General features: G+C 44.9%; 3 protein-coding genes across 8 annotated transcripts in view; all 3 read left to right on the top strand.

Moving 5' to 3' along the window:
* LOC125969208 (microtubule-associated serine/threonine-protein kinase 1) overlaps positions 1-7031 on the top strand; it is a 36352-nt gene extending 29321 nt beyond the window's left edge. For all 4 annotated transcript variants that reach the window (XM_049721050.2, XM_049721048.2, XM_049721049.2 and 1 more), the window contains 7 exons: positions 843-1087; positions 1170-1427; positions 1619-1851; positions 1987-2109; positions 2243-2379; positions 2460-2647; positions 2727-7031. In XM_049721050.2, coding sequence (XP_049577007.1) covers positions 843-1087; positions 1170-1427; positions 1619-1851; positions 1987-2109; positions 2243-2379; positions 2460-2647; positions 2727-4381 — 2839 coding nt within the window. In that variant the 3' untranslated portion in view covers positions 4382-7031. The remainder of the gene's footprint in view (positions 1-842; positions 1088-1169; positions 1428-1618; positions 1852-1986; positions 2110-2242; positions 2380-2459; positions 2648-2726) is intronic.
* A 498-nt stretch (positions 7032-7529) lies between these two features.
* atg4da (autophagy related 4D, cysteine peptidase a) lies at positions 7530-12795 on the top strand. The gene is made up of 11 exons (XM_049721096.2): positions 7530-7846; positions 8695-8965; positions 9064-9147; positions 9801-9974; positions 10181-10532; positions 10613-10677; positions 10754-10905; positions 10982-11060; positions 11218-11294; positions 11476-11595; positions 11964-12795. Exons 2-11 carry the CDS (start codon positions 8749-8751, stop codon positions 12141-12143), a joined length of 1500 nt encoding a protein of 499 aa, XP_049577053.1. The 5' UTR covers positions 7530-7846; positions 8695-8748; the 3' UTR covers positions 12144-12795.
* Positions 12796-12946: 151 nt separating this feature from the next.
* LOC125969209 (transcription activator BRG1) lies at positions 12947-25138 on the top strand. 3 transcript variants are annotated; one of them, XM_049721054.2, is made up of 34 exons: positions 12947-13820; positions 14328-14568; positions 14697-14829; positions 14904-15407; positions 15508-15606; positions 15679-15937; positions 16001-16127; positions 16197-16370; positions 16492-16665; positions 16730-16906; positions 16973-17020; positions 17108-17238; positions 17426-17483; positions 17581-17690; positions 17827-17974; positions 18046-18209; positions 18278-18344; positions 18637-18747; positions 18957-19199; positions 19279-19392; positions 19466-19573; positions 19712-19798; positions 19887-19933; positions 20009-20175; positions 20279-20442; positions 20867-21127; positions 21234-21311; positions 21448-21666; positions 21753-22015; positions 22451-22559; positions 22636-22737; positions 22811-22943; positions 23016-23155; positions 23332-25138. In XM_049721054.2, exons 2-34 carry the CDS (start codon positions 14353-14355, stop codon positions 23365-23367), a joined length of 4971 nt encoding a protein of 1656 aa, XP_049577011.1. In that variant the 5' UTR covers positions 12947-13820; positions 14328-14352; the 3' UTR covers positions 23368-25138. The 3 variants fall into 3 exon arrangements, with proteins under 3 accessions (XP_049577011.1, XP_049577010.1, XP_049577009.1); XM_049721053.2 differs by having other exon boundaries at positions 21750-22015; XM_049721052.2 differs by having other exon boundaries at positions 22811-23155.
* The last annotated feature ends 991 nt before the right edge of the window (positions 25139-26129 follow it).

The following is a 26129-nucleotide window of genomic DNA, read 5'->3' as shown; positions in this document are numbered from 1 at the left end:
CAGGTAGATTTCATACACAGAACTACAAGTGCATCAGTCACACTTCAGTCGTTGCTCCTTCGCCCCTCGTCTGTCACAACGGTGTCGAACAGAAAAGCTAATGCGACTTCGCACCGCCGCAGGGTTTCCATTTTTAGCCTGACGACATGAAAAATGCAAGCTGATCTTGGGAGTTATTAAACATAATTCCGCAGTGTCGCTATATCTATGCCACAGCTACCTGCTGGTTTGATCCATTAGAAATGAGATGAGGAGCACACGTAACACAACCAGCTTGCAATTATATCCCATAACTCTATTTTAGTCCTTCAAGCAAAAATCATTCAAATGAAATGAATCATTCATACATTCTGAATTCAAGCAAGATTGAGCTCATCGATAAGGTACATATTGGATTTTCATTTTTTATACGCCAGGTATCTGATTCCATCTCTCCAGTTATGAGTCATTTCTCACTTGGCTCATATATTGGAGAAAAATCCGGGTCTTTTTTTTTTTTTTTGTTATACATTCTTTTCTAAATTATTACGAGCGATTGGAATCTGAATATTACCGAGCGGGATGACCTGACCGCCAGTCACTGTCATGCAGTATTTAATTTAGTTGAATATGGTTTCCTTGATTGCGTGGTGTTTTCCATGTTAACATGGACCTTATTTAATTTTTCCCTCTAGGGTCATCAAACTGCAAGCTCTCAACAATTTTTGTGTTTAATACAGCGTGACTTTAATACTCCACCCAGAAATCATAAATTAGTTTTTAGTATTTTATATGAGCTAAAATCATGTCCCAGTTAAGAAAACTAAATCCGTTACATGATTGTTTCATGGTGTTGTGTACAGGAAGCGCCTCTCCTGCTCAGAGTCGCTCTACATGGACGGTGACGCCAGTCCGCCATTGGGCGCACGGCGACGATTCTCAGCGCTGATGGACACGCATCGTTTCGCCTCCCCCATCGAGGGAGAATCAGACTTTGTGTCCAGGCCGACCCCCATCAGGGTCCGGGGAACTTCCCTGGATGGGACCGGTGTTCCATCCATACACCACATGGAGTCGAGGAGCAGTTTGAAAGAAATCAACGGAGCCGGTGCGTGCTCGAATGACTTCATGACCGACTTGTGAGCACATTTTGCACTACTTCCAATGTGATTTTTTTTTTTTTTTTACAGACAAATCACCCAAGCAAGGAGAGACGCCAGGAGTTGTGAGCGTTAACACGTTGGGCCCAGCTCCTCCCACAACAATCGGTCGCGATGTGATGACGCCTCTGTATGACCCCCTGGGGGCCCGGGCCACCAATGACCTGGTCCTCAGGAGGGCGCGTCACCCGCATTTGTCTGGCGATGGGGAGAAACGTAACTCCAGAGCTGGAAACAAGGTCATCAAATCTGCCTCGGCTACAGCTCTATCTGTCATCATACCATCTGGTAAGAATGATGGGGGAAAAGCTAGTGTCTATTTGATGGAGGCATTTATTTGTCTTCCACCCAACAACTATGTGTTTATTTTAATTTTATTTTTTTATTATTATATATATATTATTAATTTTTTTAATGTTTTTATTTTATTAAAAACAGCTAACTTAACAGAGTGACTCTTACTCTCTGTCTCTTTCCAGTGGAGCAGCATGGTGGCTTCTCTCCGTTGGCTAGCCCCATGTCCCCCCACTCCTTCTCCTCCAATCCCTCATCTCGCGACTCGTCGCCCAGTCGAGACTTCTTCCCGACTGTTAACGTACTCCGCTCACCCATCACCATCCATCGCTCTGGAAAGAAATACGGCTTCACCCTCAGGGCCATCAGGGTCTACATTGGAGACAGCGATATCTACAGCGTGCATCACATAGTCTGGGTAGGAAAACTTGCGGTCACTTCTTGCATAAATCAAAACTGTCTCAGTCCAGCACTGACTCCCTGCCTAAGATATTAATTCATTAGATTTATTTTAGAAACTGCCGATTCCTTATTCCTAATTCCGTGTTGTCAGCATGTGGAGGAAGGTGGTCCAGCCCAGGAAGCTGGTCTGTGTGCAGGCGACCTCATCACTCATGTGAACGGTGAGCCGGTCCATGGTCTGGTCCACACTGAGGTGGTTGAGCTCATCCTCAAGGTAGGAATAAATGAGTTTGCATAGGATTAGCGTTATTATATCTGCTGAACGTGCTTGTGTTTATAATGCATGTAATATTAATGACTGCATTTGGTTCATTTCATTTGCATTAATCATTTATTGGCTCTCATAGAGCGGCAATAAGGTGACAGTGACAACCACGCCGTTTGAGAACACCTCCATTAAAGTGGGTCCAGCCCGCAAGGCCAGTTATAAGTGCAAGATGGCCCGGAGACACAAGAGGACCATTGGCAAGGACGGTCAAGACAGGTATGAGCTCCCGCATCATTGCCGCAAGCCCTGACGTGCTCCTCACTGAATATATTTTATTCTGTTTTTACGTGGCGCAGTAAGAAACGAAGCTCGCTGTTCCGCAAGATCACGAAGCAGTCCAATCTGCTCCACACCAGCCGCAGTTTATCCTCTTTGAATCGCTCGCTGTCCTCCAGCGAGAGTCTTCCCGGCTCGCCGACCCACAGCCTCTCTGCCCGCTCCCCGACTCAGGGGTACCGTTCCTCCGCTGAGCCATCATACCTGGGTACGTTATTTGATAATATTAGTGAACCCCATTTGCTATTCTCAAATGTTTGCATTGAAACCGAACCTCAACTTTTTAGGCGCTTCATCTCAAAGCAGCTCTCCAGCCTCAAGCACTCCAAACTCCCCCGCTCCCTCTCAGCACATGCGGCCCAGTTCCCTTCATGGCCTCTCCCCCAAACTCCACCGTCAGTACCGCTCTGCCCGTTGCAAGTCCGCTGGCAACATCCCCTTATCCCCGCTGGCCCACACCCCATCCCCAACCCAGTCCTCACCCCCTCCTTTACCGGGCCATACTGTGGGAAGTTCCAACACCACTCAGTCCTTCCCTGTCAAGCTCCACTCGTCCCCCCCGGTGGTCCGTCCCAGGCCGAAGAGCGCGGAGCCGCCACGCTCGCCCCTTCTGAAACGCGTGCAGTCAGCAGAGAAGCTCGGCTCGCCTTTAACCCAGTCCAGTACAACGGGAGGACTCGGGGGTCCGTTGAGGAAGCACAGCCTCGAAGTGCAGCACTCCGAATACCGCAAGGACGCCTTCCTGTCTGAATTGGGACTCCAGAGTCTGCTGGAGACAGATGGGGAGAGTTTGCCACCTAATCCTCCACCCCTGCCGTGTTCCTCGTCTTCCCCAAGCTCGGAGACTCGTGTCCTGAAGCCTGTGAGGAGATTAGGAAGGCAAGAGTCGCCGCTTAGCAGGGAGACGTTGCTGGCTAGCAGAGAGAGGGAAGAGAAGGAGCGGGGAAGGGAGCGAGAGAGGGAGACCGGGAGCGAGTCGGTCCAGGAGCGATTGAGCCGAGTTGAAGCGGCAGCACTCCAGACATCCTTGACAAGAAGACATCACACAGAGCCTTTGAGTTCAAGACCAAGTGGAGAAACAACAACGGCCGCTACGAGCAACTCTGCCAAAAGAGAAGAAGGTCCAGAAGGGCACAAAGGGTCCGAGAAGGTCACCCAGCGCCCAACTCCCAAACAACTCGACCTCAAGGCAGCCAAAAGTATACTATTTGGTTGTAAATCATCTCAAGAGCACCTTGTAGGAAGTGGAAGGGAAACCAAGCAGGAGGGAGACACTAATAACGGTCCTTGTTTACGGAAAAACTCCTCCGCCACTCCTGACAAAATCATCAACGCTACACTGATGGGTAGTCCACTCGCTTTGCGGAAAGCCTTTAAACCCTCAGGTATGGGGGACAGCTTGAGAAAAGCTGAGAGCACTGACTCAAGAACTTCAGACCTGAGCTCCAAGAGCCCCAAACTGCCCGCTCGGATCCTTGCCCCCGCAGTCCCCCCGCACGGGCCACAACTGAGTCTGGCAAAAGTCCGACAGGGTCTGGGGCAAGTCAACTGCTATCGGGGAACCCTGGACTGGGAGGACAAATGTCGCCTGGAGGTTCTCGAGGAGCATTCTCCCTCTCCGTCGCCCTCCCCCACCGCGGTCACCCCCTCCCTCTGCGGACCCTCGCTGTGTAAGTCGCGGCCAGTCTCCCCCGGTGACAAGACGAGTTTCGTCAGCCAGCTGACTACCGTGGCCAAAAACGTGCTGGGCCCAATCAAGCTGGGCTCCCAGGAGGGCTCCAGAAGCAAAGAGCAGCAGAGCAAGACGGTGGACGACAAGCAAGCGGCCACAGCTGCGAGATGTGACCCTGCGGGAGGTGGTCGGGGGCTCGTGGCCGCGGTGACGCAAAGCCCCGCAAGTTCATCCCAAGAGAAGGCAGCCCAACCAAAATGTGATCCCTAAACCACAAACTAAAATGCCTTCACGGGAGGAACAATGTCGAGCACTTAAAACCTTGTACATTCCAATTTTAGAGCTTATCAAATCTTATTTATTGATTCCAATCATTGACTGGTTCTACCTTCAATGAGGAAAAAATCCACTGTAAAGGTGCATTAACTTTGGATTATTTTAATAAGAAGATTCTTAATGTATTGTGGAACACTTTATCAGATGTCTTTATGTGTGAGTCCACGTGGATGCATGTCCTTTGGTATGTACTGTACATGTAAAGTAGGTATAAGAAGGTGGAAAAGTGCTTTAGTCATCAAAACTGTGAAGACCAAATTCAGCGACTGGGTTTTGTCGTCAATCGCCGCACAGTCACGCTGGAATGTTCGCATCAGACGACACACGGGGATGAGATGATTGGGCTCCACGCAGCTGTTTATTTTGGCCCAGCGGATGGCGCTGTCAGAGGGTGCCACATCTCGCATGTGTGTGCGTGCAAGCGTGAGCGAGGGTCTGTTATTGGTGGTTCCGGTGCTGACAGCTCAGGCTCAGCGCTTATCTCCTCCACACAGGAGGGCCACCGAAGCCCTTCTGCCTCCACTATGATTGAAGCCTTCACACACATGCACATTGCCACGGGAGGCAAGCAGGTCAGCAGCTGATATTGCTGCAATTTTAATCCAGAGCTCGATGAAATGTGTTTGCCTGACGGAGAGCCAAGCGGTCGGTACACATGGTGCTCAGAAATGACACACCACGGGAAATAAAACAATAAGGGCGCCCAATTGCTGTTATATACCAAATTTCTGGCCTTGCCCCTGGGTAGAGTTTGTCATTTTGCCAAGGGATGTGCTGAAGCCTGAAAGAATTTAGCACAGTTTGGGTGGAGGGGGGTGAAAAGGTTGGTCATCAAGCACAGCATGACAGAAGTGGCTCAGTTTGAGGGAGAGGGCGGGGGGGGGGGGGGGTTAGTGGTAGTATGCTTTCTCGTGCACTCAATGTATTTACAATCAATGACATTGGTCCTCCAGACAGTTGTTAATTTGCATAATTATATAAAACTATTCGGGCAACACGGGGAACAAATGCTCCAAGCATTTGAGATCAAATTTGAATATTCCCATCGCTTTATTCTGGCAACATCACTACTCCTAATGTTACTATTTGTGTCTTCTCAGTGTAGCCCTAATACTCGTGAAAATAATCATAACAACTGAAGATAAGCCCCCCCCCCCCACAAAAAAAAAATGCTTTAAAGCAGTGTGGTATGAAAGGATGACATGCAGGATGTATTTAGAAGCAAGGGGTAAGTAAGGAACAACTGGCCCGGTATTTGTGCACCCTTCCTTAATACAAAAATACACGAGCACATGCACACACAAAAAGAAAACGTTGATTTGAGCCTAAACTGGGGGGAAGTTGTGGAAATAGCCGAAAGAAACACTTTTGTAAAAAGGGCTCAATAGCAAAGGGTGGGCTATACATATATATTAAATACTTTGTAATAGGGTTCTATATAAAAAAATAAAAGATATAGTGGTGTAAGGTAGCCGAAATATTGCTATATAGTGTTTAATGTCAATCAGAAAAAATGATCACATTCATCTCCATGTAATTCATAACAGTAGTTAGACAGTGTACATTATGCAAACTGCACGTGACAGACAGTAGGACGACATGAGCTCACTTCAGTTGTTTAAGTGCATTGTTTACCAGTTTAATTTGAAAAGGTGAAAACACTTGAATAGATCAAACATTCAAATGTTCGACTTTTAAAATCTTTAATGTTATCTTCCAAACGACTACAGTTACGTACATCCGAAAACCAAAGTCACGTGAAGGTTACACATCACCGGGCCATTATACAGAAGATTTTGTCTTTTTTAAGGCATTAATTGATTTTGATCGGATGATTAATTTTGTGATCAACATATACTGCAGTTCTATTGTTACTCCCACTGGTTTAAAAAAAAAAAAGTTAAAAATGCAGTACAGCGTGGACTTTATGCAGTTTGTTATTTAATGGTACTGTACTGCCCCCCAGTGGATCCAACTTGAGTCACTGAAATGTGCAATAACTCACTGCAACCCAAACAAAACGAAGGACCTTAATGTGGTGTAGGACAGACGTTGGTAGCTGCAACCTGGTTTACTTAATATGCATTTACATATGTTAGCAGGATTGTAAAAAAAAAAAAAAATCACATCTTTGTTTCTTAAGTTTTCTGTATTTGTGTGCTCAATTTTTCTTGGCAGTAATGGGCAAACGATTCTATTAAATTTGCTGTACAGGTCAGGATGGGATTCTGTTATGTATTGACATCATTTGAGGCCCTCCTTAGGTTCATTAACTAATTGTAATATTTTACTGCTATTGTTACCATTTTCTGGCCTTTTACAACACAGTAGTGTTTACACTAGTGTTACACGTTTGAGACTGCTGAGTTATTTGAATGCACTTTATTTGGGGGAGGGGGGCATTTGTATGTGTGTTAATCTGAGGTAAAAAAATATTTTTTTTTAGTTTAATGATTTATTGAAAACATTCCACTTTTATCTGTTCACTGATCATGTAATTATTTGTACCTTGACTTTAATTTTTGTTTGTGATAGACACCTGAAGTGCAGTCAGTGGAATAAAATGTGGAGAGTTGTTCCCGAATTTGTAATTTTGTTGTGTGGCGTTTTTAAATGCTGTGCTGATAATTATCATTGACTTTAAAAAGAAAATAAGTTTTTCCACTTCCATTTGTCCCTATTGTGGGAAGATTTCATATAATTTATTCACTTATTTACAGTAAAACACTGGTAAAACAAACACATTGTATATGGATATTATAAATGCTAAAACTATATTCTAAATGCGCATGTTACATTGACTTCTCAAAATAGGGTCCCGTACAAGTATCACGGAATGAAATATTCTAAATGCGCATATTACATTGACTTTTTATTTTTTTTAATTTAGTCTAATTTTTGAAGTAAAGTTCAGTTTTATTTAACCTTTAGATGTTTATTTATTTAGATACAAATTTGCTGTCACAACTGTTCCGCATTTATCCCGTGGACCAATCGGAAACGAGTATGACATTCCACCAATCACCTTCCACATAGACCTGTGTCAACCAATCGCATTGCGTCTAGGCGAGCCATCAGGAAGTTTCCCACTGAAGAACATCTTCTCCTCCCATCGACACTTTTTTTTTTTTTTTTTTTGCACTTCTGGCTGTAAAGTCAGTTGTGTTTACAGTAGACATATTCGAATTATCATCTAAATTATGTGTAGTTTTCTTTTGGAGGAAGGGTTACGGTGTGTCGGGCTTGACCCCGAGCTCGCTTCCGCCGCCGGCTGGAAATCATGCTAATATCGGCTAGCTTTTTCAAGCTAATAATGCAACGAAATAAACAGCACTGAAAGAGTCAATAAGCAAGAAAGGGAATCACCAAAATGAGCCTACTGATCGAGCAGTCTAACAGGTATGTACATCTAAATAGAGTAAGTTCCAAGGACCTAGCTATGCAGTGTATAACAATGTGTTTGGTTATTGCCATGTTCAATGTGCAAATATTTAAATAAGAGTCACCTGATGTCGTAATTGCCTGGCTGGATTATTTCTGTTTAAATTTCGTTGTTGTATCCATGTTTGTTGTGAAATAGTCAAAAATTGCGCATTTGCAGATTAGCGGGAAACAGTTGCGTCTGCAGTCAAATGACAGTCTCGTGGTTTCTTCAAATAGTCGCTCTCCATTTGATGTTCCTTATTGGGGAATTCACTTTACTGTAAGCCCTTATTGTGGTGCAATATTGTCGTAGACAGATGACGTAAGTGTGCATTGAAACTGTCGACGCTGCACCCATTCATACTTTTTCCTGGAAGTGATCATAATAGCGCAGACAACAATAATAATCTTACATAAGTGAGTAATAAAACCCCGCGTCTCAATTGCTCTATTGTACCTGCTCAAAGCTATAAAGCTATTTGTTATTAATTCATAACTCACTAACAGTTTAGTTTACTGGCACAAAAGTCTCTTAATAAATACTTGTAACTGTTGGCAGACAAATTCCTGTTGGGCTCTTCAAAAACCTCTTCATTATTATCAATGAGCTTCGCTGAGAATAAAGTTGTCACTTTTCATTTAATTTAAAAAAATATATATATATATGAAAAAGTTGTAACCACAACTTCACTGGCTGAACAGTATTGGACCATGCAAATTAGTTTATTTACAGTGACACCCTTAAATGTGGTGTGCCTTAATGTTCCAAAGAGTCAAACGTTAACGCTCCCTCTCATTTTCTTCATCTTCTGTCCCGTCCTTAGTTCTTCTGTGTTGCAATGAGGCGCTCCAGAGTCCAACTCTGACCGCCGCGGGTCATGAACTCCGTTTCCCCCAACGCGGTGCAGTACACTGGTGGCGTGATGCTCAATGAGTTAACGGAGAGCCGAAGGCCGCAGGCTCCGGCTCAGCAGGGTGGCTTTGGACTCAGACCTCCGCAGAGTCCGGATCCAAGCAAAGAAGCAAGTGGAGAGCCCGAGGAGATAGATAAACTTAAAGCCAAATTAATGTCAGCATGGAACAACGTGAAATATGGTTTGTGGAAAATTTCATCTGATCTAAAGACAATTTATGTCCTTATGAGACATCCTTGATGAAGAATAGTGTTAAATTTGCTGATTGATTGGGTTTAGGTTGGACTGTGAAATCAAAGACCTCCTTCAATAAGATCTCACCGGTCACTGTCCTTGGACACGCCTATCTGCTCAACAGTGAAGGTAACCTGCGTCAATCATCCATCCATCCATTTTCCACACGGCTTATCCTGTTTAGGGTCGCAGGGGAACACGTGGAATGTCCAAACCATACAACGATACATTCAAGTTAGCTATCCCATCTGACTTTGAGCCAGAGGCGTGACTGGTCACCAGCCAATCGCATGGCACATAAAGACAAACAATCTTTCACATTCACACAAACGGACAATTTAGGGTTGTCTTGATTTAACGGGAAGCCTACAAGCATACAGCACATGACTCAACTTGGGTGTAAATAAAATGTAATTGGGACATCTCTGTGATTCGCAGAAAACGTTTGAGGGAATTCCGAATTACATAAGCCAATGTTTCATTTTGATTCAAGGTCTCTAAATGATTAATTGATTATCAGAAGTAACTATTAATTTGGTAGATTAGCTGTTGATGAATCAATTTATTTCTGAACCGATTGAATGAGTAAGATATAAAAGGAGAATAGACATAGACCAAAATGTTCTTTCACTTCAAAAGTAGCATCACTGAGAAGTCTGAGCATCTCATCAGACCAAAAACGGGAAAACTTGCTTCTGCTTTTGTGATAAACATGGCCACATGGCCATCACACCACAAACACTCTCACCACCTTGTTCCCTCTTCACCCCTGTGTGTTTCAGACCAGGTGGAGCGTTTCCGCCTGGCTTTTGTGTCCCGGCTGTGGCTGACCTACAGACGGGAGTTCCCCCAGTTGGAGGGCTCCAGCTGGACCACCGACTGCGGCTGGGGCTGCATGCTGCGCAGCGGCCAGATGCTGCTGGCTCAGGGCCTGCTGGTCCATCTCATGCCCCAAGGTTTGGCTCTCCATCAATTTGGCTCACCGGCCACAACATTAGGTACACTTGCGCCATCTCGTGAGAGCTCATTTGAAAGCTCACTCAGCATCCTTATTGTTTTAAAGACGGAATATTGGATTTCATTAGATGTCCTGGTGTACCAAATGTTTTGACCAGCATCTGCTCTTCAAAGTGAAAAATTGAAAACTATTTGTGTTGCCTAGACTGGACTTGGCCAGATGCTCAGCAGTTAACAGACGTGGACTTTGAAGTGTTGCGAATAAACTCGCCGGTGCGCGTCGCCGGGGTGCCCATCCCGTCTTTCGGCTCCCCGCGAGGGTCCGGCACCCCTGAGAAGACGCCGCAAAGGGATCCGACGCCCAAGAGTAGTCAGAAGAAAAAGTTCGAGTCTCCACGGGATCGACAAGCTGAGCCCGTCCATCAGAAACTGCTCACCTGGTTCGGGGATCAACCGCCGACACCTTTTGGGGTGCACCAGCTGGTGGCAATAGGGAGGAGTTCGGGAAAGAAGGCCGGGGATTGGTACGGCCCGTCCATTGTGGCACACATACTGCGGTAAGGCTCAGCTGCTCCATGGAACTGTTCAGAAATTTGGATTCCAATATATATATTTTTTTTATTATTATTTTTTTTAGGAAAGCTGTGGCTAATACAACTGTTCTACACAACCTGGCTGTGTATGTTGCTCAGGATTGTACAGGTGACACTTGCCACTTCAATCTCATGTGGTATGTGATGCACATCCTTTCCCTTATCAAGTTAGTGTTTGGTTGTAGTGTACAAGGAGGACGTAGCGCATCTGTGTGAGCCGCCACTCGGCCACAGTCCCCCAGACTCGGACAACCAAACCTGGAAGTCAGTCATCATCCTGGTGCCTGTCCGCCTGGGCGGGGAGGCCCTCAACCCGTCTTACATTGAATGTGTCAAGGTGGCGTTCTTTATGTTAACCTCTTATGGCGGGAAGTCTTTGAACAGTTTTACATTCAAACTATTTTTTTATCCAGAACATCCTAAAGCTGGAATGTTGTATTGGAATCATTGGAGGCAAACCAAAGCACTCTCTCTACTTTGTTGGTTTCCAAGGTAACACTGCTTCTTCCTGTTGTCCTGTTTACAAAATAGATTTATGGGTGGCATTGTTATCAATATACTCCAGGAAACATTTAAAAAAAAAACAATTCTCTTGAGATGTCACCAGTATGCACGGCGATGACGTGTGTCCTTTCTCGCCATTTGCCAGATGAGCAGCTGCTATATTTGGACCCTCACTACTGCCAACCAGTGGTGGACGTCACTCAAGTCAACTTTCCACTTGAGGTCAGTTTTGCAGCGTCACACTGCTTTCAAGCTGTCTGGATTTGGATTTCCTCTCTTCTGATCTCATCCAACTGCAACCAATGTGACTTTCACACTTGTTCAAAGTGTGACCGTTAAAGATAACATGTTTAATCGTGGACTGTGGTTGATCTTCCCTCCCTCCCTTCATTTCTTTATCTAGTCCTTCCACTGTAGTTCTCCCAAAAAGATGCCCTTCACTCGAATGGATCCCAGCTGCACCATCGGCTTTTATGCCAGGAACAAGAAAGACTTTGAGTCTTTATGTTCTGCTGTCAGTTTGGTAAGTTTGAAGTTGATCTGCAGCCCTTTTGGTCCAAATTGGTGCAGCTGCCATTTATACGCCTGTCAGATAGAATTTGCCTAAGTGGAAGCTTCTAGAGCAACATTTATTTTCAACAGAAAGCGCCTTGAGCAATGCATCTTGTCTGAAGGTTGTAAATTTGCAGATGCTACCTTACACACAGAAGAACGCTCAACTGGTTTCCGTGAAGCGCTCTGACCTGATCTTTTTTTTTTCCTGAGGGAAGAAAATGTGTGTTTTACTTTATTTACTCAAATATACCTGGGGCCACTATTTGAGGAAATACTTCTGCGCACGTAACCTTTGTCTCCAAATGACACTTGACCGATGTTTTGTTTTCTCGTCAGGCCCTGTCATCGTCAACAGAGAGGTACCCCATCTTCACTTTCGTGGAGGGCGAGAGTCACGACTATGGCCTCGAGGCGCACAGCAGCAACCACACTGGCCCCGCGCCACACATCCTGCCCCCTGGCAAGGCAGCTCGAGTTAACAACAGACAAAACAGTGACGAGTTTGTCTTCCTGTGAGACCGCGAGGCCATCTGTCTGTTTTATTGGAGCGACCTGACCCGGAAAAACAAACGTGGGTTTTATAAGCTAACATTGATCCATTTGCCGTTCATGACTAGAAGTCATGGGAAGAAGAAAAAAAAAAAAACAGGCTGACACATCTCATAGTCTCAATGTCACATATCCTTGGTCAGGAGCAAGCTCTGCTGTTGTGTGTTGATGTGTGTGTGTGTGTGTGTGTCTCCTTTAGATTTCTAATTCTTTGACTATTTATCGAGTGTATGAATGTGCAAGTGTGCATGTTAAGTTTGGACTTTTGGCAGGTATAAAAGTAATTATGTGTCAACACACTGAAGGTAAGACGTCTCAAAGCGCTGTACGTTCGGTCGTGTTTGTCTTGTACTCGCTAATCACAATAGTGCACTCGTGATCGCATTGCATATTTGCCGCTCTTTTATTTCACGCAAGGGTTTCACACGATAATGGTGCTGATGGTAGAACACCTGATTTCATTTCACATTCTGGGTTTGTTTCCTCTGTGGTTGTTCTCTTGTCACTCTTCACAGGGACTGATCATGATCTAGTCTTTGACCGTATGTAAAGTTTATTACTGGAGGGTTGCACTACTACTGTGTTTATTTTCCTCATTAAACTAAACACACTGAAATCACGTCGCCTGTATATTATCTCTTTCTGCTGGTTCTCACCGGTGGCCTTTAAAAAAAAAAGGTTTGTTTAACAAGAGTTCAGGACATTAAAAGACAGTAAGATGATGTATGACAAAGCACCCCAAACAGAAGATTGTGTATTAAAATTGTATTTTAGACATAAAAAGAGATTTGCTGTTTTGTTATAGATATATTTAAGTTTGTTATTTATATTATAGCTACATTTTATTGATTGCTTGTTTTGATCTATTTTATATCTTGTGTCTGATGTACTTTACTGGATTTATTCAATGGCCACATCACTCACTGCTGTCCCATAAGAAAAATGCCCACATAAAGGAAAAAAAAGCACATTTTGATTTATGCAGTTAAATAACATTGCCACAATATTAGAAACGGCCCATGGTGTAATGCAATGCAGTTTATTGAGCGTTATTTTGAATATTATTGAATCTTGTTAAATAGTTTGTTCATGTGGTTGTGATGCATTTTGATTGCTACATCACAAAATGTGGTAAAGAAACCGCTTCCATATTACGGGGTGTTTTTTTTTGTTTGAAAAGTCATTCTGTAATTACAATATGATTTTATTAACAGACTGGTCATGTGACATTTGCGTAGGCACTGTGGCGTCAATTATAGTCGACAACAGGGCAAAATGGCAGCCTTTGATGGATCAAAAAAATTCTGTTGCGTTTATCTTCCACAAACATTAGTGGGGCCAAACGCCACCTATTAATTTTTTATGTGGCTTCTGCTTTAAAGTTGTTATTACAAGAAATATGTCGTTCGTACTACCGAGGCACACCTGTGCGGTATTCATTGTACGTGTTGAGCGATGCTTCGACTGTCCACGCATGCGCATTTGTTACAGCGGGGACTAGACATTCGGTCATAGGAGAGGAGCTGCGGCGGCGGTACCGGAGCAGGAGGAGGAGGCGGTGGATGTGGGGTCGTTCTGTGGAGGGGGGGCGGCGCTCGAGCCACGTCGGTGAAATAAAATCCTCATCGCTCGACTGCAAACACGGTGAGTGGATTCGTTTGCTGCGTGTCGCGTTGATGCGTCAAAATGTCATCCTCCCAAAATTCCACGCCAAAATCCATCACGGGTTGCCAGATGTGTCAGTGCAGGTGGATGAGTCGGACTTGCACAGTCCGCCATTGCCTCCTTTTTTTTTTGTTTAATACCCAACGCGGCCTTACAGGGTCCAAGTCTAACTGTGGGTGGACCGTGCAGCCGCAACTGTTAATGCGCACTGGGGATGATTTGGCGCAGCAACTTATTAAAGCGTTTGAACGGAATGTACGGTGGCCCTCTCATTGCAGCATCTTGTCTTTTTGCACATCCTGTCCCTTTCAGTTTTCATTGGTCCAATTAAATTAAGACCAGCGCGTCATTATTTCAGGATTTACATTATGTGCTGTCCGATGATTCAGTCTGTGCCTTGGCTCAGTAAAGATCAGGTAGCCCAGCTCTATTCAGATGTTTTTTTCTTCTTCAAGGTTTGCATTCATAGTGTAGCTTTCCTTCCAGATCCCCGCAGCAGGAGACCACCGCAATGTCCACCCCGGATCCCTCCATGGGAGGTAATCCCCGCCCGGGTCCATCCCCCGGTCCAGGTCCCTCTCCCGGGGCAATGCTGGGCCCAAGCCCAGGACCTTCTCCAGGTTCTGCTCACAGCATGATGGGACCAAGTCCCGGTCCTCCTTCTTCTGGACTCTCCCAGCCGGGCCCATCTGGCTACAGCCAGGAAAGCATGCACCCCCTGCACAAAGTAAGGACAGTCAAACTATATATTTTATATATATTTCTATATTTTATATATACAAGCTCCCTGATGGAGGTAACATTAACAACAGTGCTGGATTGTAACAATTTTTTTTTCCCCGATTGTCTTTTCAGCCCATGGAGAGCATGCATGACAAGAGCGTGAGCGAGGAGAGTCGTTTCAATCAAATGAAAGGACTGACAGTGAGGCCAGGCGGGCACACTGGTATGGGTCCCCCACCTAGTCCCCTGGACCAACACTCACAAGGTTGGCAAATAAAACACTCCATTCTGAAGTCATGAGTTCCTGTTTTCATGACACAAGTCCCTGGTGTCTTCCAGGTTATCACTCTCCATTAGGTGGTTCAGATCATTCAAGTCCAGTCCCTTCCAACGGTCCTCCATCTGGACCTCTGCTTCCATCCTCCTCCTCATCTTCCTCTTCAATTGGCCCCGGCTCGGCCCCTACGCCTTTAGAAGGCCCCGGTGGCGATCAGCACTCCCTGGGCCCCGCCAACCGACCCGGATCACTTGGCGGTTCAGGGCCAGGACCAAGCCCCGGACCGAGCCTCGGGGCCACTGTCCCCACCCTCGTGTCAGGCCTTGAATCCGGTGGCCTGTCTGGACCCGGTGGCCCCACTCCTTTCAACCAGAGCCAGCTGCACCAACTCAGAGCTCAGATCATGGCTTATAAGATGCTGGCCCGAGGTCAGCCCTTGCCGGACCACCTCCAGATGGCCGTCCAAGGGAAAAGGCCTATGCCTGGTATGCAGCAGCCCATGACGAGTTTAACCCCAGGAGCTGGGCCACCGGGACCAATGAGTTCAGGCTACAGTCGTGCTCACGGTAAGCACCGCGTTTTGTCTTCATTAACCTCTCCCTGGATTTCCTGCTGTTGATGATTTTTTTCTTGCAATACATTAACACAAAAAAAATTCCCTTCTAGGAATGATGGGCCCCAATATGCCTCCACCAGGTCCATCAGGCCCAGCAGTAGGAATGCAAGGACAAAACCACAATGGACCTCCCAAGTCCTGGCCTGAAGGTCTGTGGCTTCAATTGCGTTACATTTTGGTTATGTGGACAAAATCAGCGCCCACCTCTTGATTTACTCTAGGCCCATTGGTGAATGCAGCAGCACCGTCCAACGCTCCCCAAAAGCTGATCCCGCCTCAGCCCACGGGACGACCCTCCCCCGCCCCTCCCTCGGTGCCTCCCGCGGCCTCCCCCGTCATGCCTCCGCAGACGCAGTCTCCAGGGCAGCCGGCGCAGCCTCCTCCCATGATGCCTTACCACAGCAAGCAGAGCCGCATCACCCCCATCCAGAAGCCCTGCGGCCTAGACCCCGTGGAGATCCTGCAGGAGAGGGAGTACAGGTACCAGAAACGAGTTCCATTAATGAGCAAAACGAGTCACGATAACTCAATTGCACGCTGCAGGTTGCAGGCTCGCATCACGCATCGCATCGCCGAGCTGGAGAACCTGCCAGGCTCTCTCGCCGGAGATTTACGTACCAAAGCAACTATAGAACTCAAAGCACTACGACTGCTTAACTTCCAGAGACAGGTGAGCGTCGCAGCAGGCAAAACCCGTAAGAAGATTTGACGTGTTTTTACGGTTCTTGGTTGGGTCCAGCTGCGACAGGAGGTGGTGGTGTGCATGCGCCGTGACACGGCTCTGGAAACGGCGCTGGATGCCAAGGCCTACAAACGCAGCAAACGCCAAAGCCTGAGGGAGGCTCGCATCACAGAGAAACTGGAGAAACAGCAGAAGATCGAACAAGAGCGCAAGCGCAGGCAGAAGCATCAGGTGGGCACCATGGAAAACCAGTTGCCGGCCAAATCATTAGGAACACCTTCACATAATATTATGAGGATTATAAATTATTTGAAGAATAGACCTTTTTGTATCACTCACCATATCATTCCAGGAGTATCTCAACAGTATCCTTCAACATGCCAAAGACTTCAAAGAGTATCATCGGTCCATCACGGGCAAAACACAAAAGCTGACCAAAGCTGTGGCTACCTATCACGCCAACACCGAGAGGGAGCAGAAGAAAGAGAACGAGCGCATCGAGAAAGAGCGAATGAGGAGACTCATGGTAACATGCGACCGACGCTCGCTTCTTCCAGCGCACTCCCCTTTACACCATTCTACCCACTCAGGCCGAAGACGAGGAGGGCTACCGTAAACTGATCGACCAAAAGAAAGATAAGCGTCTGGCCTACCTTCTGCAGCAGACCGACGAATACGTCGCCAACCTCACCGAGCTGGTCCGCGCGCACAAGGCCGCGCAGGCCCTCAAGGAGAAGAAGAAGAAGAAGAAAAAGAAGAAGAAGAAGGTATGTGGCAGATGATGTAAGATGGGCCAAATGTTTAAAAGATTGCAAATTACTTGTCCTGTTTAGTTGGAGAGTCCAGAAGGACAGACTCCAGCTTTGGGGCCTGATGGAGAGGTGAGATGTTCTTTCCATTTTTTTTTTTTTTTTTTATGTCAGTGATTTCTATTGCCAATTTAAATCCTGATCTCTCCTCCTCCGCAGCCTCTGGATGAGACAAGTCAGATGAGCGACCTGCCCGTGAAGGTCATCCACGTGGACAGTGGCAATATCTTGACCGGTGTGGATGCTCCGAAGGCGGGGCAACTGGAAACGTGGCTGGAGATGAACCCTGGGTGAGAAGATTTTTTTTTTTTTTTAAAAGTCATGCTGGTGGTATATTTATGATATAAAATATTCATGTTTGGGGGAAACTATGCAAAACAGTAAGATTTTGAGAAATAAATACAAAGAGTTTTATTTTTAAATATATGACCAAACACTGGCAAACGGAAGGTCCTGGACTTTTTTTTTTTTTCTAAGGTATGAGGTGGCCCCACGCTCTGATAGTGAAGACAGTGAAGATGAAGAGGAGGAAGAAGTGGGTGTTTGTTTGTTTACTGTACCTGCCACAGTTACATTTTTTGTTTTATTTACACTTTTTAAAATTTTATTTTACTGTACCTGCTGTGTGGCAGGAAGATGAAGAGGAGCATCAGCCTTCAACTGCACCGACAGAAGAAAAAAAGAAGATCAGTGACCCTGACTGTGAGGACGTGTCGGAAGTGGACGTGAGGCACATTATTGAGTGAGTAAAAAAAAAAATATATTTTTCCCATGCGATTCACTCATTCACTCCCATTGACACCATTTGACTATAGACGTCAAAGATTCAACTGAGCTGCCAGTGAGTGAGTTGCGCTCAATTAGCATTTACTCTGTAGGAACGCCAAACAGGATGTGGATGACGAGTACAGTGGAGCGGCGTTTGCCCGGGGACTTCAGTCTTACTACGCCGTGGCTCATGCCGTCACCGAGAAGGTGGAAAAGCAGTCCACCTTATTGATAAACGGACAACTCAAACAATATCAGGTAAATAAACACGTCACGTGACGAAAGTGTGGGATTGAAACCAAATTTACGTTTCCGATTCTGGCTGTCAGATTAAAGGTTTGGAGTGGCTGGTGTCGCTGTATAATAACAACCTGAACGGCATCCTGGCTGATGAAATGGGCCTGGGCAAAACCATCCAGACCATCGCGCTCATCACGTACCTCATGGAGCACAAGCGGCTCAACGGACCCTACCTCATCATCGTGCCCCTCTCGTGAGCGAACAAATCTCCATTGAGAATTCATTTCAACGTGATGTTTCAACATTCTGTCTGACCACCAGGACTCTTTCAAACTGGGTTTATGAGTTTGACAAGTGGGCACCCACAGTTGTTAAAGTGTCCTATAAGGTAAGATTTTGTGTGTTTCTGTTAGGCCTTTATCTGGCACTCTTAGTAATTTTTTATAAACATTTTATATAATTCAAATAGTATAACATTGAAATACAGAAGCCCAGTAGTGTTCGTTAAAAACGTGAAGGATTTTATTCCGAAAAAGACATTGTAACATTATGCACAGTTTGAATACACTGGCAGAGCTAGAGGGGGGGCACAGGGGCACTGCCTCCCCAAAATATGCTTGGCCCACCCAGGCTCAAGGCCAGATAAGTGACACGTTTTCTGCACGATGTCCTTCTTTTAGGGTTCTCCAGCTGCCAGAAGAGCTTTTGTCCCTCAGTTACGCAGTGGCAAGTTTAATGTCCTCCTCACCACCTACGAGTACATCATCAAGGACAAGCAAGTGCTAGCGAAGGTAGGCTTTGCGAGCTCCGAAACGTAATATTGTTTAGCAAATAATGTGACCTAGCTAAAAGTTTTGTTGCTCTTCTCAGCACAGCATGCGAACCCAGCCGAGCTGTCCTAGAAGATCCTCCCATTTTGTTTTTTTAATCATCACAGATTTGCTTAAATCACAAGGGACTCTTTTTTTTCAGTTCCCCTCCTTTTCTCAACCTCTCGCAGATCCGTTGGAAGTACATGATCGTGGACGAGGGCCATCGCATGAAGAACCACCACTGTAAGCTGACCCAGGTGCTGAACACGCACTACCTGGCACCCAGGCGGGTTCTGCTGACCGGCACGCCGCTGCAGAACAAGCTCCCTGAATTGTGGGCACTACTCAACTTCCTCCTGCCCACCATCTTCAAGAGTTGCAACACTTTCGAGCAGTGGTTCAATGCACCTTTTGCGATGACCGGAGAGAAGGTGAAACTAGTTGTGTAAAAATGTCAGGTTTAAAAATATCAAAATAACGTACACTTTCTACATTCATCCTTCCCTGCAGGTGGATCTCAATGAAGAGGAGACCATCTTGATCATCCGTCGTCTTCACAAAGTGCTCCGCCCCTTCTTGCTGCGCAGGTTGAAGAAGGAAGTGGAGGCCCAGCTTCCAGAGAAGGCATGACTAATCTCTTTTTGCAATCTCCAGACCTGTGTACTTGAGGTTTGGAATCTTGTGCACATCCCTGTAGGTGGAGTACGTGATCAAGTGCGACATGTCGTCTCTCCAGCGAGTGCTCTACAGGCACATGCAGGCGAAGGGCGTTCTGCTGACCGATGGTTCTGAAAAAGACAAGAAGGTAGAGTGGATACACAAGTTTTGAGAGTCTCCTAAAAGCGAGAGGCTTTGTTTCCAAACTGTCGACACTATCAACTATTAATTTAAGGGAGAATGTATTTATAAATTTGAATGTTGTTTTTTTATTTTGTGTGATCAGGGCAAAGGAGGCACCAAAACGTTGATGAACACAATCATGCAGCTGAGGAAGATCTGTAACCATCCATACATGTTCCAGCAGATTGAGGTATGTTGGATTTGTTTATCACCGTTTTATGCGTTTTCATGACTTATTTCCACATAGCATTATGACTAACTTTGACTGTTTTTTGCAGGAATCATTCTCCGAGCATTTAGGTTTCTCTGGTGGTATAGTCCAGGGGTAAGTTCTCATGACGGCTCCCATACAAACATCATGCCTTCAATATCATGTAATCTCAGCGTCTCTTTTTTTCAGTCCCGATTTATATCGAGCTTCGGGAAAATTTGAAGTGTTGGATCGGATCCTCCCCAAATTGCGAGTCACAAACCATAAAGTGCTACTCTTCTGTCAGATGACCTCACTCATGACCATCATGGAGGACTACTTTGCCTACCGCAGCTTCAAGTATCTGCGTTTGGATGGTAAAAAAAAAAAAAGGCTCTCTAATGACTTTTGTGGGATATTTTTTTAGACTTTCCATGGGAATTAATCAAAACGAATGGGAATTAACTGTTGTCCTGACAGGCACCACAAAGGCCGAAGACAGGGGAATGTTACTGAAGACCTTCAACGATACAGAGTCGGAATATTTTATCTTCCTCCTGAGCACTCGAGCAGGAGGCCTGGGCCTCAACCTGCAGTCTGCCGACACCGTCATCATCTTTGACTCGGACTGGAACCCGCATCAGGTTCCACATTATTATTTCTTCTTCTTGTGGTTTTTTTTTTTTTTTTTCCAATTTGTTTGCAGGTACAATAAATAAAAAATGGGACAAAATTTGGAATACATTTGACGGGAAATAAAACAACCCAGTTTTTGATATCTATTTTTGGACTAAATCTGGACATATTTGAATGACCCAAACAAGCACAATTTTCAACACAATTTTCGGACTAAACAAAATCCAAGACGGACGGACTAGACTTAGTCCAAAATCCAACATCCTGAAAATGTCTGATGCTGAGGTGCTAACATCTGTAACTGTTATACAAGTGTAAAAATAAGTTAACTTGGACAAGTAAAAACACATCTGGTTAATATGGAACGAGTCTGTGTTTCCAAATAAGAATGTAATATTCATGTGGGGTTTGAATAAAAACTTTTTTTTGCAGGACCTGCAAGCCCAGGACAGAGCTCACCGCATAGGCCAACAAAACGAGGTGCGCGTGCTGCGCCTGTGCACAGTCAACAGCGTGGAGGAAAAAATTTTAGCCGCCGCCAAGTACAAACTCAACGTAGACCAAAAGGTGATCCAGGCCGGAATGTTCGACCAGAAGTCATCCAGCCACGAGCGCAGGGCCTTCCTGCAGGCCATCCTGGAGCACGAGGAGCAAGACGAGGTCTGGGGACAAGAAGTGTGTCTACGGATTAATGTGTGTGCGTGCACCAGCAACACAGCAGTTTTTTGGGGGGTGGGGTTTCTAGAAAAGACTTTCCTTGCTTATGCTCTGCTCGCAAATGTGCGTCTGCTGCATTCAGGAGGAGGACGAGGTCCCTGATGACGAGACGGTCAATCAGATGATCGCCAGGAGCGAGGAGGAGTTTGATCAGTTCATGGTTAGTGGTAGAGCAAACACCAGCAAACAAAAAACACGACACAAGATAATGGTCAATTAGAGAAACGTGAGTCACGGCGCAACAGAAGAATACATGCTGAGGTCGTGAAATTGTTTGGGGTCTTGTTCTCTGGCAGCGCATGGACTTGGACCGCCGGCGCGAAGACGCCCGCAACCCGCGTCGCAAACCTCGTCTAATGGAGGAGGACGAGCTGCCGACCTGGATCATGAAGGATGACGCTGAGGTGGAGCGGCTCACCTGCGAGGAGGAGGAGGAAAAAATGTTCGGACGAGGTTCTCGTCAGAGGAAGGAGGTGGACTATAGCGACTCGCTCACTGAGAAGCAGTGGCTCAAGGTAATTGGAGGAAAAGGGGCGGGGAAAAAGAAGGGAAGACAGCGAGGCGAAGGGTCGACTGACTCTCGGTTTTCCCTCCCGAGCAGGCCATCGAGGAGGGCACCTTGGAGGAGGTGGAGGAGGAGGTGCGGCACAAGAAGACCACTCGGAAGAGGAAACGAGATCGAGACCTGGACCTCCCCGTGCCCTCGTGCTCCTCGGGGGCGAGAGGACGTGGGGACAAAGACGAAGATGCAAAGAGGCAGCGAAAAAGGGGGAGACCACCTGTTGAGAAGATATCCCCCAATCCTCCTTCCCTCACCAAGAAGATGAAGAAGATCATTGATGCCGTCATCAGATACAAAGAAGGGTAGAAAGGTTTACTGATTTTGTTCCAAACACAGTCAGAAATGAAAAACTTTACAGCTTGGCCCTTTGCCCAAAATAATTGGATGCTACATGAATAATATTATTACTATTAGTTTTTTAAATAGTTTTAAAATAAAAATCACTATTTGTAAATTTATACATTTATTTTCTGTGATAGATTATTCTTATGATGTTGATTTTAATTTATATGCTGTTTTTTTTAATTGGTTTATGAGTTATTTTATTTTTTGTGTCGTAGAATCGTGGCATTTGTACGAGGGTGTGTAGACTTTTAATATCCACTTGTTCCTCATAGTATGACGCAATACACAAAATACTAAATACTGTTCGACAACCCCAAATCAATATTAATCTGAATCTGTTCGTCAACATCGATGAGTCTGACCTTTCACCTTGGTGATGTCACCTACTGTAGCACGAGTGGACGTCAGCTCAGCGAGGTCTTCATCCAGCTGCCATCTCGCAAAGAGCTGCCTGAATACTACGAGCTGATCCGCAAGCCGGTGGACTTCAGGAAGATCAAAGTAACGTGACAATGCAGCTTTCAATTTTTCTCAAAGTTCCCTTATTTATTAAAAAAAAAAAGTGACATTCTTCTAGGAGAGGATTCGAGGTCACCGCTATCGCAGTCTCGGCGACCTGGAGAGAGACGTCATGCTGCTTTTCCAGAATGCTCAAACCTTCAACCTGGAGGGATCCCTGGTGAAGACCATTTGCGAGACCTCCTCTTTAAAACCAATGACGATGACGTTTCCCTTCCATGTGATGCGAGCAGATATACGAGGACTCCATCGTGCTGCAGTCGGTCTTCACCAGTCTGAGGCAGAAGATCGAGAAGGAGGAGGAGAGCGAAGGAGATGACAGCGAGGAAGAGGAGGACGAGCAAGATGATGAATCCGAATCAGAATGTAAGTTTTTCCTTCTCCTGTATTCCTTCATCTCTACGCCTCTCATTCAAACCTTGTCTTGCGTACGTTCAGCCCGTTCAGTCAAGGTCAAGATCCGACTGGGCAAGAAGGAGAGAGGTGGAGATCGTGGAAAGGGACGCAGCAGACGATCGGGACGCACTCGGGCCAAACCTGTGGTTAGTGACGATGACTCGGATGAAGAACAAGAAGAGGTAAGTCATCATTTTTGTCTATGTGGATATCAGTCCACAAATGGTGCTGCAACACATGTAGACTGTATATTCTTACAGCTTTTAAAATGTGTATTCACTGTAGTTCAATCTAAAATGAATTCCAAGAAAAACTTCAAATTGAGACTGAAATTTCTGCCTGTGTGTGTATTTGGCAGGAACACTCGCTCAGTGCCACTGACGAAGAATCCTAAATGGCACCGTGATGTAAGAATGTAAACGAGAGGTGTGGTAGGAAGGAATATTCTGTCTGCTTTCATCGGTACATAAAGCCTCCGTTCAAATTTTAAGATTGAGATAAAACTGAAGGTTTAAATTCACATGTTCAGTCAATGACTTGGTTATGTGTGTGTCGCTTTATCTGCAATAGCCTACATTTATTAGTTCAGTGATAAGAGTAGTAATTCATAATATGCGCTAAATTGTATTTTCATTAAATACAAATACAGTATTTGACAAAATGGGAAACGTTACAGAGATTGGCAACTTGACTTTGTATCAGTCTTGCTCGTTAGCGGTTGACGCTAACCTTAGTTCCCACGACCGCTATAACATATTTTGTGTTTAGGCACAAAGTGCTTTGGGGATAAGCGACATTTTTGTTTTGCACAATTTGCACAAACCCATACTCTTATCCACACTTCCATCGGGCACTTTTCTCAAATTAAACTTTGCGCCATGTTGGGTGTTACTTGGAATGTGGAATGGAAAATTACAATTAAGTGTGAGTGTATTTTCTTACTGTGATTAATTCATTTAAATCAACACATAATTCCGGCCCAAGTATGTTATAATATGAGCGGCCTTCAACTTGATTTTGTCCTATGGGGACTTTATTTTGAGTAATTATAAAATGGTTATTTACACATAATACAAAAAAGAGTGAGGAGTCAAACTCTTCCACTTTGCCGCCTGACTTGCCAAATAATGAGACGAGACATACTGCAAAACTAAAGTTTTTGCTTTCACAGTCTGCTAACTTCAAACTAATAATTAATAACGCACATACGTGTTCAAAATAGTGTGTACTAATTTTGTAAAACTTCTGATAGAATCACTTTTTGAGCAACCCTTTCCAAAAAACATCTTAGATGTTAGTCACGGAAGACAACAAGGGAAACACAATCCAACATGCCAAAAAATGCTAAAAAAAAATTCCAGAGTCCTAAATGGAACAACCCCATGTCTATTTAATATATTTACATGCAATTAGTGCTGTAAAGGGTTAATATGTGCCTAAAGTTACAAAAATGACCCTATCCCACCTATTGAATTCAGAGAACTACTAAATCCAGTTTAAAAATAATACTGAATGTACACAGAAAATATTTTCAAACTGCCAAAAATCAACCGCCTTCTTCAACTTGTGGTCACGACCGAGTCAAATAGTCAGATGTTCCAAAAACAGCGTGTATGTTTGTGTACGCTGATGTTTGGGTTGGACATTGAGAGGTGACCGACAACATGACTGAACGTTTGCGAAGGTGGCGGCGCTTCACGTTTGTGTATGTTTGCATCATAACAGCCCGGATGCTGCTGCTAGCATGTCTCGTAGCACGATCAAACTTGATCGAGCCCTCTGAAGTCTCGATCTCGTACTGTATCTTTAATTGCTTCCTAATGGTTTCTGGATGTGGTAACTTTAGGTTGCCAAAACTCTTCTATATACTTTTGCTGTTAGTTTTTTTTTTTTTTTTTTTCTTTCAAGACAAAGGACCAGAGGGACTTTGGCTCCTCTCTGCTTGTGAAGGCCTCATGGCCGGACGGTGTTGGATATTCTGTATATGTATGATTTGTTTTGGTGGCTCTCTTTGGAGAATTGTACTGTACTGTAATTTTATTATGATGGTAGCTAGTCAAGAACATGCAACCAAAGCATCAACACTTTTGTCTGTGCTGTGTTGTGTCGTTGTCAATGGAAAGAACATTGTAACAATAAATTTAGCGTGAACGTGTTTGTGGAAATTTGCGTGATGGATACCCGGCTATTTTCTTATATTTATATTTTTATATATTCAGCACTCTTCATAAATCAGATCCACATATTCTGTAAATAAAAAAGAATATAAAGCTAAAATCTTTTATTCAATTGAATGCAAGTCTATCTGACAGGTGCAATTACTCTATGTGTCCACAAGGAGGCGCTTTAACATAAATTGAACCGATCAAGCTGCGTAGACAGCAGGCACACTTGTGTCTGAAGCTTCTCCATCTTTTAAATTCTGCTTTGCGCAAAAGGCAAAACGTGCAAGATATTTTTATTCTTGCCAAACTTTATAGTCACATAAACTCAAATGATAAATAAGCGTCCTTTTGGTTGTATGCAATTGAAGCGGACTTTAAGGACCGTGTCCGTCATGGGCCCTTGGACTCATCGCGCATCGGCACACACACGTTGGCAGGGCTTAGGCGAGGTGGGTGGTTGGTTGAGGTCGTGTCCAAATATGTAATCCAGCAGGTTTTTCCCCATTCTAGGAATACTTCCCAGGAGTGAGCCGTGTGTCCCTGCCCTTCTCATATATTGGGCAATTCTGTCAGGTAAACCACGCCCACTAAAACCGTTCGTCACTGCAGCGTCACTTACGCTCATACAATTTTAATTGTTGGCTGCAAATCCACTCTTATTGCAAACAAGATGTCTGTGAGTCACTATCAGGGTAATGTTTTTTTTTTTTTCTTTTTTATTGTAACAAATTCGAGGAATAGCTACAGAAGGAAATGATTTGCAACATCCCACCAATCAAAGCTGTTGTTCAATAAATTGCAAATATACATCAGTTATTTTGCCAAGGTGTCTTGCTACATGTAGAGGATGTAGTCATGGCCACACATTTTGTAATTGCATGTTGGAGTCAGAGTATTTGTGCGTTTGTGTGCGTGCGTTAATGGATGACTCACTTTCAATTTCTCCAACTTGAATAATGACAATAACAAAGGACTTTTTAATTTATCATGA

This window comes from Syngnathus scovelli, chromosome 5 (assembly GCF_024217435.2).
Source record: "Syngnathus scovelli strain Florida chromosome 5, RoL_Ssco_1.2, whole genome shotgun sequence".
NCBI lineage: Eukaryota > Metazoa > Chordata > Actinopteri > Syngnathiformes > Syngnathidae > Syngnathus > Syngnathus scovelli.
The sequence above is the reverse complement of the archived record's forward strand: the minus strand, read 5'-3'. Positions and strand labels throughout refer to the sequence as shown.